The sequence below is a fragment of the Belonocnema kinseyi genome, chromosome 7 (assembly GCF_010883055.1).
Source record: "Belonocnema kinseyi isolate 2016_QV_RU_SX_M_011 chromosome 7, B_treatae_v1, whole genome shotgun sequence".
NCBI lineage: Eukaryota > Metazoa > Arthropoda > Insecta > Hymenoptera > Cynipidae > Belonocnema > Belonocnema kinseyi.
This window is the reverse complement of record NC_046663.1, coordinates 91,883,636-91,898,499: the sequence shown is the minus strand read 5'-3', so window position 1 is coordinate 91,898,499 and position 14,864 is coordinate 91,883,636. Positions and strand designations below refer to the sequence as shown.

At 28.4% G+C, this 14,864-nt stretch overlaps 1 protein-coding gene across 4 annotated transcripts in view; it reads left to right on the top strand.

Annotated features, from left to right (window-relative positions):
• LOC117177219 (PDZ domain-containing protein GIPC3) overlaps nt 1-14,864 on the top strand; it is a 30,993-nt gene that overhangs the window by 15,145 nt on the left and 984 nt on the right. For 3 of the 4 annotated variants that reach the window (XM_033367768.1, XM_033367769.1, XM_033367770.1), the window contains exons 2-5: nt 2,852-3,117; nt 8,226-8,322; nt 10,023-10,405; nt 14,739-14,823. In XM_033367768.1, coding sequence (XP_033223659.1) covers nt 2,854-3,117; nt 8,226-8,322; nt 10,023-10,405; nt 14,739-14,823 — 829 coding nt within the window. In that variant the 5' untranslated portion in view covers nt 2,852-2,853. The remainder of the gene's footprint in view (nt 1-2,851; nt 3,118-8,225; nt 8,323-10,022; nt 10,406-14,738; nt 14,824-14,864) is intronic. The other variant, XM_033367771.1, reaches the window with a different exon arrangement.

Genomic DNA, 14,864 nt, shown 5'->3' with positions numbered 1-14,864 from the left:
GTGAGAAATTTAATATTTTATATCAGTCATTACTGAAAATATAATGAAATTTAAATAAATAAAATTTTATGAAGACTTATTTATCTGTTTTTTTGAAATATTTTATTAAATGTAAATAATTTAGAGCTTTACTCACATATACAAAAAATAGAAATTTTAATCTTCATTAATATTCTGCGTATCAGAGATACGATTAATCGTAGACGATTAATCGCAATGGATAATAACAATTCCACGCTTGTTTATTATGCGAGTTAAACGAATACATTACCTTTTTCATTACCACGTCACGTGGACATTTTATCTAGTTTTACTGTCTTACAACTTATTACCTTCTTTTCCCTAAATATTCACAAACAACTCTGAAACTATCGATTTCCAAAATTACTTTCCCATGGTTTCTTTTCATGATAATATCTCGAAGAGATCAAAATTATGTATTATTAACTATTTCAGAGGTTTAGTAAAAACTATAACCCTTGCGAAAAAATATTATAGGGGATTCAAAAGTATTCAGAATGGGCCGTCCAAAAACACATGGAAAATATAAATGTGAATAACAATTTTTTGTAATTAAAAAAAAATCAAAATAAATTTTTACAAAACTTTCTTATTCTCAAAGCAGAAAAAATTTGTGCTAAATATTTAATTTTTAACCGAAAACATGAAATTGTCGGCCAAATAGTTGCATTTTCTTTTGAGAAAAATAAATTTTACCGAAAAATGAAATGCTATAATTTTCAATCAAAAAAATTAATTTTTTACAAAAAACCGAATGTTTAAAAAAATAGTTAAAGTTTTAATCAAATAGATGAATTTTTAACTAAAGTAATGAATCTTCACCTGAAATAGTTTAATTTTTATTAAAAAAATAAACAATCAAACAAAAGTCAAGGACTTTTGTGGATTACAATCTCTCTATTGTGAATTACAATTTTACCGTTTGCTCACAAATTTAATTATTTTGTTGAAAATTCAACTATTATTTTAAAACGTTATATTTTTTTGTCGAAAATTGGACTGTTTTGTTATTGAACATTCGTCATTTTAGATAGAAAATTCGTCCTTTTGGATTGAAACTTCATCTTTTATGGTTATAAGTTCATTATTTTTAATTAAGAAATCTACTATTATATTTTAGGTTCAGAATTTATTTTTATTGGTCGCAAATTGAACCGTTGTGTTATTAATCATTCGCTATTTTGTATAAGAAATCCATCCTTTTAAATTTTTTATTCATTTTTTTTAGAAAAGTAATATTTTTTGGATGGGCATTTATCTTTCTTAGTTGAAAATTTCACTGTCTTCTTAAAGGTTTTAATTTTTAGCTCATAAGTTCAACCATTTTGTTGATAATGCAACTATTTGCAACTAAGAGTTGAATTTACAAGCCGAAAGGTTGAATTAAAAAAAAAGTTAATTCTCACCCAAATAATCGGACTTTTTACAAATCGAATTAAATTTTTAACAAAATTTTATGCAATTTGTAAAAAGTCCAATTATTTGGGTGAGAATTAACTTTTTTTTTAATTCACCCTTTTGGCTTGTAAATTCAACTCTTTTATTCAAAGGTATTCTTTTTCGTTTGACTGAAAAGTCTTTCTTGGTTAAAAAAACTACATTAACACATTTACAAGTAGGATAACTGTATCTAGTTACCCTTTTTCGCTGGGTAACGTAACTGTCACTATAATAATTACTCAAACAAAAATTAACTTACCCAATACTGGTTCTGATATTATAGATCTATTGTTTAAAGAGCAGGTGTTGAAGAATAGAATGACAAAATAGCCAGAGTTTCGTTCTCATTTTCCAATATGAAATTGATATCTTCGAGAACAATTCTTTCTGTCAATTATATATCTACTATCGGCGAGAAAACTATATGCATCTCCCTTTGAAGCTTAACAACTCGGTAAAAAAAAATGCTAGCGCAACAAAAAAACAGTCATTTAAAAGCTGAAATTGCTCTACGTTAATGAGCTTGAAGACGTTTATGTAAAAAATTGTTGTGCTTAGCAGACTGAAAAATGTAAAAAAAGTAAGGATTTTTGGATACATTTAAGAACAGTCAAGTTTAGAGCATTATTTCTTATACAAGGGGCGAGGGAAAAAATTTGAAAAAAATCATGAGTATGAGGAAAACTGTTGTGAACCAGTTGCAGTTGAGAAATTTAAAAAATATAAAAAATTGTTGTTTAAAAGTACAAAAATGTGCAACTATATTATCTTCAGTTCTAATACAGATATTAAATCGATTCAAACTGCAAACTGTAATGCATAGGCTCTGTATTTATTTTCAATCACCCGTAAGGATGCGTTAGTCTTATTTTTTGTGAAAATCGCGATATTTTTAGACATTTTTTTTGTTGGAAAACAAGTAACAGAAAGCAGGGGGGGGGGGCCTTTCTTTGTTTTAGCTGGCCCCTTTCTTGGACCCGTGGCCAGGTGCTTTTAAGCAACAATTTTTATTATTTTTTAAATTTCTCAACTGCAACTGGTTCACAACAGTTTTCCTCATACTCATGAATTTTTCTCAAATTTTTCCCATCGCCCCTTGTATAAGAAATAATGCTCTAAACTTGACTATTCTTAAATGTACCCAAAAATCCTTACTTTTTTTACATTTTTCAGTCTACTAAGCACTAATTTTTTTTACATAAACGTCTTCAAGCTCATTAACGTAGAACACTTTCAGCTTTTAAATTACTGTTTTTTTATTGCGCTAGCATTTTTTTTTTTGACTGAGCTGTTTTGCTTCAAAGGCAGATGCCTATAGTTTTCTCGCCGATAGTAGTTATTATTTACTGCATTTTAAAAAGAGTATATAATGAAATAAGCTTTTTTTTAGGAATGCCTCTCTTCAAACCTAAAGTTTCACCGAGATCTTCAGCTACAGAAAAACTCAGCAATGGATCCTGCCAAGTCGAGAATCAAGTAAATGGAAGTCCAATTAAACAAAATAATTCTCGAGACAGTTCAGCGAACGACAAGAATACACTAGTTTTTCACTGTCAGCTGGCCCATGGAAGTCCAACTGGCCTGATTTCTGGTTTCAGTAACGTCCGAGAACTCTACCAAAAAATTTCAGAATGTTACGATCTGCCCCCGGAAGAAGTTAGTACCGTGAAGAAAATACCACTATTCTTAATAATTCAAAAATTCAAAAATTCAAATACATTTACAGTTTCCTAAATTTCGCAACAGATAATATTTATAGGTTGAAATAATATTCAGATTAGAAAAACAATTCGTGGTACAGAAAATAAGGTTTTGCAATTAGACACATTTTATTTTGAAATCTGCCTTCTAAACTTAAACAATCAGTATTGTAATGGAAATTATGTCTTAATTTCCTTTTGTGATTCTTTACTTTAAACTTGTATTCTACTTACCACTTAAATGATCAATTCTTCTCATTCAAGGGTCGTTCAAAAACTACGTAAAGCTATTTTGAAAACGTTTTCTTCACAGCGAAAAAAACTGTCTGAAAACAGAAGAAATAGGGTGATTTTTCAAAAATAGGGGAACAATTGGTTAAAAAATTCTTTTAATCCAAACGAATACAAAATTAATTCGACACCGAAACAGTTGCATTTGCAACCAAACAGTTAAACTTTCAAGCTAAAAGAGAGGCGTTTTCATCCTACAAAGATGAATAGTTAACTAAATGGTAGAATTTTCTAACAAATGGATGAATCTTCAAGTCAAAAAGACCAATTTTTAAAAATACATTTGAATGTTCAGCCACGAAAGAGGAATTTTCAATTAAGAACTTTTCTAACATAGAAGATGATTTTTCAACCTACAGAGACAAAATTTTCTATTCTGAAAGACAAATGTTTAAGAAAACATATATAAAACCAAAAAAACATAACTTCTGAACAAAATGTTTAAATTTCTACTCTTAAAAAGAGGAGATTTTAACCAAAGAGTAGTCAAATTAAAAAAAATATTACAGCCGGTTGCATTCTTAATTAAATAGTTTAATTTTCAAGCGAAAGGACGACTTTTCAGCAACATAGTCGAATTTTTAACCAAATAGTTGCATTTTCAACAAATTGGTCGCATTTTTAAACTGAAAAGATTATAAACTTTATTCAAAAGGACTTGCATGTTGAGAACTTTCTACTAAAGTAATAGAATTTCTAACTAAAAACGATCAATTTTTAACCAATAATGCAATAGTTAAATTTTCTGTTAAAAAAATTAATAAAAAAAAAATAAAGTTTCAACAATAAAGGCAGATCGTCAGCCAACGTTATGGATCTTCAACTAATAAAATGAATTTTTACAAATTAGTTCAACTTTCAACCAAGTAGTTAAATTTTCAATCAAAAAAATGATTTTTCGAAGTATCGAATTTATAATAAAGTACATTCATTTTCAACCGAATAGTTTAATTTTAATCTAAAATCGATTAATTTTCAACCAAGAATGAAATACTAATTAAGTTAGCAATTAAAGACAGTAATTTTAAATTAAAAGAGAAGGAATTTCTTTGAAATAGTTTAATCTTCAAGAAAGTAGTTGAATTTTCAACAAAAAATATGAATTCGCAGTGAAAAATTTAATAGTTAAATTTTTAACTAAAAACTATCAATTTTCAACAAAAAATTTAATTCTTATTTAAAAAAATTAGTTTTCAATCTAGAAAACGAATTTCGGAACAAAATACTTTAATTTAAAACAGATAAAATTATTTTTCAACGAATTAGTTCAATTTTTAACCAACTAGTTGAATTTTCAACTAAAAGCAATACGTTTTTAGACGAAAATGGATAAGTTATATTTTCAGTTAAGAAAATTAATTCTTAAGAAACGAATTTAAAAAAAAGTGAAATCTTCAACCAAATAGTAGTAGAATTTTTAACCACAGAGATCATTCTTCAACCAAATAGGTGAAATTTTTATCTAAAAACGATAAATTTTTAACCAAAAGTAGTATAGTTAAATTAGCAGTTAACAAAAAATAAAATTTGAAACTAAAATACAATTTGTCAACAAAATAGATCAATATTCAACCAGTAAAATGAATTTTTAACAAAATAGTTCAAATGTGAACCAAGTAGTTGCATTTTCTACCAAAAAATATGAATTCCCAATGAAAAAGTTTTGAATTTTCAACTAAAAACGCTCAATTTTCACAAAAAATTGAGTACTTAAATTTCCAGTTGCAGAATTAATTTTTAACAAACAAAAAACACGAATTTATAACAAAATAGTAAAATCTTAAACAAATAAAATGAATTTTTAACAAGTTAGTTCAACTTTTAACATAGTAGTTGAATTTTCAACGAAGAACTAATTAGAATTTCCAAAACAATAGTAGACTTTTTATCCAAAAGAGATGAATTCTGAACTAAGAATATAACAGTGTACTTTTCAATTAAAATGAATGAAGTTTTAACAAAAAATAGTTGGATTTTCTTATTGGGTTATGTTCATTCAGTTCGCATTTAAGCGACAAAATTAGAAAAAAGGGAAGTTTTTGGCAAACCGAAAAAAAGAGGAACTCTTTAAATGAGGGGAATAGGGGAAAAAGTATGTTTTCTTTATTTACATGCTTTACTTGTAAATAAAATCACTAATTTAAATTTTTTCTACAATTTAAACAATTGTTATTCATATTCTGCTTTAATCCCTCCCCTCCTATGTCACAAATTATCTCAAAACCTGTCCCTTAACTTTTTTTAGTAGTTTAATTGAAATTTTAACCAAATAGTTGGATTTTAAATAAATTGCTCGAATTCCTAAACAGAAAAGATTAAACCTCAACCAAAAATAATTACATTTTAAATTTTCAGTTAAAAAAATAATTTTCATTACGAAAATCGAATTTTCAACCAAATTGATGAACAATCGGAACAGTTGAATTATTTTTTAATATTTCAACTTTCAGCTGAGTAGTTAAATTCCAACAAAAAAATGTTAAATTCAATTCAAAAATAGTTGAATTCAACAAAAAAATTCAAGTTTTGATCAAAATAGATGAACTTTTAACTAAAAAATATAATTTTTTAACCAAAACTGTAATAAAATGGAACATTAATTTTCCTTCTTTTAGAAATTTCAGATCTTTAATTACTATCACGTATTATTCCTTTTTTTGTGAAAATCGTGCGGATTATTATACTTAGGTGCATTATCGTAGGTTACCGGATGCAGGAAACATTGGTCACGGGACAGGGGATTTTCGATCCGAAGCGGATATGTCTTTCTAGGACCTATGTAATTTTATATTTACTAGCCTTGTAAAGGGCCCTTCAAAATAGTTTACAATCCGTCAATTTTAGATCCGATGGTCAAGTTCATTAAAATAAATCTTTAGATCCTGAATCAGGTTTAATATTTTCCTAATACATCCTCTGTTCTTGATTATGTAAAATTATGAAATGCAGAGTTTCTACCTGATCAGGAAATCGGAAAAACCAGGAAATGACCTGGAATTGTGCTCACCAGGAAAAAACCGGACAATGGCCGGGAATTTGATGCACTGACCCGGATTTTTCTCTCGAATGTACTTATATGCAAATTAAAAGTTGTTTCATATATTTTATTACTCTAATTGTTAGTTGGAGCAGTGGATTTTCTAAAAGAATTATAGTTTTTCTTTCAGGGCAGGAGGTTACCGTAAAGAATGATAATTTCACTTGGAACAGGGAATTCTGACATGTAACTGGAATTTTAGGAAAAGAATTTTAATTCAGATTAAGAAGGAAATTTAAAAAAAATCTCTGTTCGAGGTCAAAATTCTTAAAAATTTGAAACTTTCCTCTTCCGAAATTTAGCAAAAAATAGTTACTACTATCGGCGAGAAAACTATAGGCATCTGCCTTTGAAGCTTAACAATTCAGTCAAAAAAAAAAATGCTAGCGCAACAAAAAAATAGTCATATAAAAGCTGAAAGTTTTCTTAGTAAATGAGCTTGAAGATGTTTATGTAAAAAAATTTTTGCGCTTAGCAGACTGAAAAATGTAAAAAAAAGTAAGGATTTTCGGGTACATTTAAGAACAGTCAAGTTTAGAGCATTATTTCTTATACAAGGGGCGATGAGAAAAATTTGAAAAAATTCATGAGTACGAGGAAAACTGTTGTGAACCAGTTGTAGTTGAGAAATTAAAAAAATAATACAAATTGTTGCTTAAAAGTACAAAAATGTGTAACTATAATCTTCAGTTCTAATACAGATATTCAAGCGATTCAAACTGCAAACTGTAATGGATAGGCTCTGTATTTATTTTCAATCACCTGTAAGGATGTTTTAGTCTTATTTTTTGTGAAAATCGTGATATTTTTAGACATTTTTTTTTGTTGGAAAACAAGTGACAGAAAGCAAGTGGGGGGAGTTTTTTTTTACTGTCGACCGCTGGTCCCTTTCTTCGGCCCGTGGCCAGGTGCCACCCAAACATTCAGAATCAGGGGTCGAAGAATGGCACCAGCGGTAGGCAGTAAAACAAAAAAGCCCCCCCCCCCTGCTTTCTATCATCGTTTCCCAATATAAAAAAAATGTCTAAAGATATCGCGATTTTCATAAAAAATAAGACTAACACATCCTTACGGGTGATTGAAAAGAAATACAGAGCCTATCCATTACAGTTTGCAGTTTCAATTATAATTTTGTCTTGGAGCCGTGAATTTTTTTATATGGATAGATTATAGGAATAGAGAATTTCCATAATTAATTATATTTTAGACTTCAGAACAGGGAATTTCCGTTAAAATGTAGAATTTTCATTTGAAATAGGTAATTTCCACCAAGAATGATAATTTTGACTTAAGAATTATAATTAGGTAATTCTCACTTGGGTAGTTATTATTATTAAAAATTAAATCGGAAATCTGTTAACTCTTGTTAAACGCTAAGAAATTTCTTGAAATCTTTGAAAATCGTTTGAAATCGTTCAAATATTTTAAAATCTCTTTAATTGGCCGAGAAAAATTACCAAAGGACTGGGAGAAAATCGTGAAATGATCAGGAATTAAAAATCATCCTTCGGATAGACACCCTCAAATTATTTAATAATTTAACAAATAAGTGCCAAAAGCAATAAAATACTTGTATATTCTACTATTTTACGGCAGGTATTTATTTTTTAGTTAATTGTTTAATTATTAATTGAAGGATTCCAAAAAATCAGAATCCTTAGAGCGTTTTTCATTTCTTTCTGTTTACAGTTTACAGATATAATTACATTTTAATAAGAATTTATTTTTTGTTGCAGATTCTATTTTGTACATTGAACACGTACAAAGTTGAAATGACAGAGCTTTTGGGTGGACAAATTGGTTTAGATGATTTTATATTCGCCCACAAGAAAGGTATTATTTATTAGTTGCTCCATAAGCATTAAAATTAAACAATATATTTTTTATTGGCACAATATTTTATTTAATCTATTATTCTTCAAAATAATAAAGAGGATTAGTTTTTTATTTGATTTTGATGGGAGCTTCTCATTGTTTGGAAATCTACAAAAAAATATTGCAAATTTGAAAACTTATAAAATGATGACCGTTTATCTGAAAATAAATTTTGCTATCAAAAATACGCGAGATACAGAAAAAAAATCCATACGAAGAAATAGTTCATAGTCTCTTTTCTATTTTTCAATATTTTTCACCAGAAATAAAAAAAAGCGGGAAATTTTTTTTAAAATTCCAGTATTTTTAAAAACTGTTTAGATAATTAAAATTTTCTTCTTGATTATGTTGGGAGGCTTCTTATTGATTTTAAATCCACAAAACATTATTATTATAAAATTGAAAAATAAGAAAACTATGAGAGGTACGTAATAAAATCCATAAGCAAAGTTGTCCCTTTCGATGAGATTTAAACAAAAAATTTTGCTTTTGGACTTTTTTTCGTATTTTAATTTAAAAACAAAAGTTTGATATTCAGAAACACGATCGCCATTTTTATCATTTTCAATTTTTTAATATATTCTTATGGTAGATTAAAATACAATGAGAAACGCCATACCAGAATAAAAAGAAGCAAGTGTCACTAATTATTCTTTAAGATTACCGGATTAAAAAAAGTGCTCCTCCAAAATAGCGTTGTATGACCTAATAATTTTTATCAGCTTTACAATTTCTATAATTTCAATTTGAAATTAATGTTGAAATCTTTTTAAATTCCTGAAAATCTTTCAAATCTTCTAGACTATTTTAAAAAATGTGGAAAGGACTACTTTTAGTGCTTTGGGGTAAAATTTTTTTATTTCTTTGACTTGGAAAAATTCCCAATTTTTTTTCAAAAGTTAGAGGGTAAAACATACAACAAACAGGGGGTTTCGTCCTCCCTTTTCAACCGTTGACTTTCACCTATATTCACAGAAAGCGTCGACGGTAGGAAAAATCTGAAAAAATGCACAAATAATTACAAATAATTAATCTAGGAAACGAATGAAGCAATCCAACTCCCCTGAATAGATGTCACAATTGAGTTACTATTGTCATCAAAGGGGCATTTTTTTCTACTACTGGTCCTGCTGTACCATCCCCATGTCAAGAATAATTAAAGTCAGAAATATTAAAAATCATATTTCTTGCGTAGCAATGATTTTATCAGAATTTTAATTATTGCACTGCACTCGAATCACAAAATTGTATGTATAAAAAAATCCCCATAAAAGGTAAATTATTAAATATTTCAGAATTTTGTAAAATGTATTGCATTAAAGAATGTTGAAAAAATATCTACGAATTTTTCAGATTTTACCTACCATCGACCGCTTTCTGAGCACAGGTGAAAATCAACGCTCTAATTATAAACAAAAACTTTTGGAATGAAAGTGATTATATCATCGAATTTGGAAGACTTTAACCTTTCAGATGCTGTTTATTCAACAATTCATATATTTTTTTGAGAAAGTTGCAATCAAAAGTCCTGACTTAAGTCTAAACTTGGTTAGCAATTGGTCGTCTATATTTACAAATTTTGTTTACGCAGCCCCCTCCAGGTCCATTCCCTTGAGCCGTGCCTAAATCTTTCTAAATTGCTTGCAAATAATTTGCAGGGCAACCTAAAGAGATTGAATTAGTGAAAACCGACGATGCGCTTGGTCTCACAATTACAGACAATGGTGCAGGCTATGCATTTATTAAACGAATTAAGGAAGGCTCAATAATTGACAAGATCAAAGTCATTCAAGTGGGTGATCACATTGAGAAAATAAATGCAACGAACTTGATTGGCAAACGCCACTTCGAAGTTGCCAAGATGCTGAAAGAAATTCCTAAAGGAGCAATGTTCACACTGAGGCTAGTCGAGCCGCAGAAAAATGGATTTGGAAATATTGGTCCTCGAGGAGATCCTAAAAAGGGCAAAAAACAAGTCTATGGTTCTGGAAAAGAAACTCTAAGGTTTAAGGCTGACGGTAGTGCCCAAATAGAAAAGGTCGTAAGTATCACATATTAGGGTGGCCCTTACTTATAGTCGGAATTTAAAGCCATTTTTTATGATTAAACAATTTTTTAAAATAGTAATATTCAAAAATATAAAATAATAATATTACACAGGGTGGACAGGCTGGGGCTTACATACATGGCGAATCGAATGCTACCCGAATTGCACAATAGCAGAGAAGAAGCCATTATACAGGGGTATTTTCATATTTCGCGCCTTTAAAGTTGCATTCGGATCGGCCATTCGGTCAAGTCCGTGCATCTTCGGATCAAGTTTATCATAGTTTCCATCGTTGCATTCGAAACTTCAAATGGATATAAGTATCAAAAAATATAGGTTATGTTACATTGTAATCACAAATAATAAAAGTGTTTAGTTAATAATGAAATGGGACATGTGAACTGAGAATTAAACGTCAATTTTTTTCTTTGCCAATAACATTATGGAACGTCTGCTGAGTGACAAATAACTACAAAATAGTAATAATATTCTGCGCTTCCAGTGGGCGAAGAGTGAATTGTGTTTACCGCTTATTTACGGTATAAAAACAGGTATGTTATGAATAGACAGGATATATTTTAAATAAAGTGAATGAAATATTACATGCGTAAGCTTTCAATGGACATTACCTACATTTACTTACAGCGATTAGGGCAAACAGGTGAATCTGAACATAACCTCGAAATAATGACAGATCGGCCCGGCATGTTTATTATACTTTGGATTGATTATTCTTTACCAAATAAATGTTTTGTGGTTTTGTATGTTTATCACTGACAGTGTCGGCAGTAATAATTTAAATAATAATTACTTATTAACGATTTAACAATCATTACTTATTAATCATTTTAATAAGTTAAACATTATTTCTGAATTTAAACTTTGATTACCATTGTTTTTTACACAAATCGATCTTAGGAGAAATACACATCAGGAAATGCAGATGAAATTAGTGCATTTCGGCTTGGTGTATTTCAATAAACATTGTTGAAAAATCTTTATTTCCGGACCTTATCCCAAGCCTGGGGATTGATCAGCCTAAAATTAATAATCTGTGTCATTTTGATTGTATAGGCGTATCAAAAAGATATCTCGAAGCAATCTAACTTGCCCGGAGTTTAATTGATACAATTTTTAGGGATTTTTTTTATTTTAGAAAATGTTTTCTCCGGACCTCATCTCAAAATTTTGCTTGATCAACCAATAAAATAAATGAAACACTTGTTGGAGACAGAATTGTACCAGTGATAAATCTAGAAGAAAATTTTTAGGCCGATATTTACATTCCAATTTTTTTTAATCATTCTATTTTCGAACTTGCTATATCTGGTTGTGATTTCCAAATTGGCATTTGATCAGCACCTAAAATCAATTTTAAGTAATTTTGAGGGTATCGGTTAACAAAAAAAAATCTCGAGGCCATTGAACAAGTCCAAATTTTAATTATTAAAGTTTTCAGCAATTTATTTTATTTTAGAAAATACATTAAATACATTAAAATAACATTTCGAGTAGATTTGAATTACACTCAAACAGTCTTATTTTCTGATAAGATACCAATAATTTATGAATTTACTTTTCAGACCTGATGAAATAGATAATTATAGATGAATATCTAAAAAAATGAAATAAAAATTCCGACCTAAAATTTCGCTTCTACATTTCTTTTCGATGCATTACTATCCTGAGCGATTTTTAAATTTATTTCAGCAGTTGATCAAACGAAATTTTGAGATGAGGCCCAGAGAAAACATTTTCTAAAATAAAAAAATTCCTAAAAACTTTATTCATTATAATCCGGGCTGGTCAAATTATTTCGAGACTTTTTTTTTATACGCCGATACCCTCAAAATTACTTATAAATTGATTTTTGGTGCTGATCAAATGCCAATTTTGAAATCACATTCAGATATAGCAAGTTCAAAAAATAGAATAATTAAAAAAAAATTGGAATGTAAATATCGGCCTAAAATTTCTCTTCTAGGTTTATTACTGGTACAATCCTATCACCATCGAGGATTTAATTTATTTTATTGGTTGATCAAACCAAATTTTGAGATGAGGTCCAGAGAAAATATTTTCTAAAATAAAAAAAATCCCTAAAAATTGTATCAATCTCTGATCAATCTCCAGGCTTGGGAGATCAATCTCCAGACTTGGGATAAGGTCTGGAGATAAAGATTTTTCAACAAGGTTTATAAAAATACACCAAGCCGAAATGCACTAATTCATTCTGTATTTCCTGGTGTGTATTACTCCTAGAATCGAACTGTGTAAAAAACAATGGTAACCAAATTTTAAATTCAGAAATAATGTTTAACTTATTAAAATGATTAATAAGTAATGCTTGTTAAATGGTTAATAAGTAATTATAATTTAAATTATTATTGCCGACACTGTCAGTGATAAACATACAAAACCACAAAACATTTCTTTGGTAAAGAATAATCAGCTCAAAGTATCATAAACATGCCGGGCCCATCTGTCATTATTTCGAGGTTATGTTCAGATTCACCTGTTTGCCCTAATCTCTGTAAGTAAAGTCAATTTAAAGTTTACGGATGTAATATTTCATTCACTTTATTTAAAACATATCCTGTCCATTCATAACATACCTGTTTTTATGCCGTAAATAAGCGTTAAACACAATTCACTCTTCACCCACTGGAAGCACAGAATATTATTACTATTTTATAGTTATTTGTCACTCAGCAGACATTCCATAATGTTATTGGCACAGAAAAAAATTGACGTTTACTTCTCAGTTCACATGTTTCATTAGATTATTAATTAAACACTTTTATTATTGGTAATTAATATGTAACGTAACCTATATTGTTTTGACACTTGTATCCATTTGAAGTTTCGAACGCAACCATGGAAACTATGATAAATTTGATCCGAAGATGCACAGACTTGACCGAATGGCCGAGCCGAATGCAACTTTAAAGGCGCATAATAATATTCGAAAAATAATAAAATTAAAAAAATTAAAAATAGATGAGTTTTATAACAAAAAGATTAATGTTCTATCATCAGTGGCGTATTTTCAACTAAAAAATATCAAGTCTCAACCATAATGAAATAATGAAATATTCAGTTTAAAACATTACGTTTCAACAAAAACAAAACAAATTTAAAGTCGTTCAACTTTCAACTAAGAAGTTAAATTTTCATTAAAAAAAAGATTGAAAGATTGAAGAGATGAATCTTCAACCAAAAAGATGAATCTTGAACCTAATAAAATTTTATTTTATAGTTTAACTTTCAACAAAGGTGCTGATTTTTCAATCAAACAGATGAATTTTTAACCAAGAAGATTAATTTTTTTACCAAAGAGACTAATTTTCGCCAAAATACATCATATTTTAGGCCAATAGATTAATTTTCAATTAAAGATTATCAGTTCTCAACTAAAATGATATACATAGTTAAATTTTCAGTTGAAACCAAATTCATTTTGAGCAACATAAAAAAATAACTTTTAAGTCATTCAACTTTATCTAAGCAGTTCAATTATTAACTAAAATAGATATGAATTCTAAATAAAAAAAAGTAATTTTTTGACTGCATACCGAAATTTTGAACTAAAAGGATCAATTTTCAATCAAAAGAAAGAATTTCCAACAAAAAATGGAATAGTTAAATTTTCAGTTGAGAACATTAATTAAAAAAAAAATAATTTCTTACAAAATAGTTAAATTCTCAGTCAAAAAGACAAATAAATATCTAAACAAATGATTTTTCGGCAAAAAAATAGACAAATCAAACCAAAACAGATGAATTTTCTATTAAACAGTTGTTATTAAAAATAAATATCTTTTCCTGATTCAAAGAAAATAAATTATTATGTTATCTATTTACTATACATATATGTTTAGAAATCGTGAATTTTAACGTATATCTATGAATAATGCTCAAGAAATTTCAACATTTTAAATACGGAAACAGATACTTAAACACGTCTAGTTAAAATATGTTTTTAAATTATTTAAACAATTTGAAACTATTTAAGCAATAAAAACTTGTTTGAAATACTAAGGATAACATAATCAAAAAGATACATAAGTTTATTGAAATTTATAGAAAAAATTCTAAAGAAATACCATTTTTGTACGCATTATAAGTTGCTTTAGTATCATATTTTCGCGTTTAAGTGACACATTAAAAAGAAGAAGATGCCTTTATAACCCTTATATCAACTGATTATTAACTGATTGGCCTCAAGTTTGGAGGAATTTTTTTTGGCATCTTGAAAAGGAAGGGCAACCCTAATGTCAAATCTAAGTCAAAAAAGTCTTTCTATGCAAAATATTTTTTTTTACAGAAGGAAGATAATGCAGTGACCCTTGGGGTCGATAAAATTAATTCAATTTTAGAAAGTTTCATGGGTATCAACGATAGCGAATTGGGTAAACAAAAATATTACATACTATACGATTCTAATAGAAGT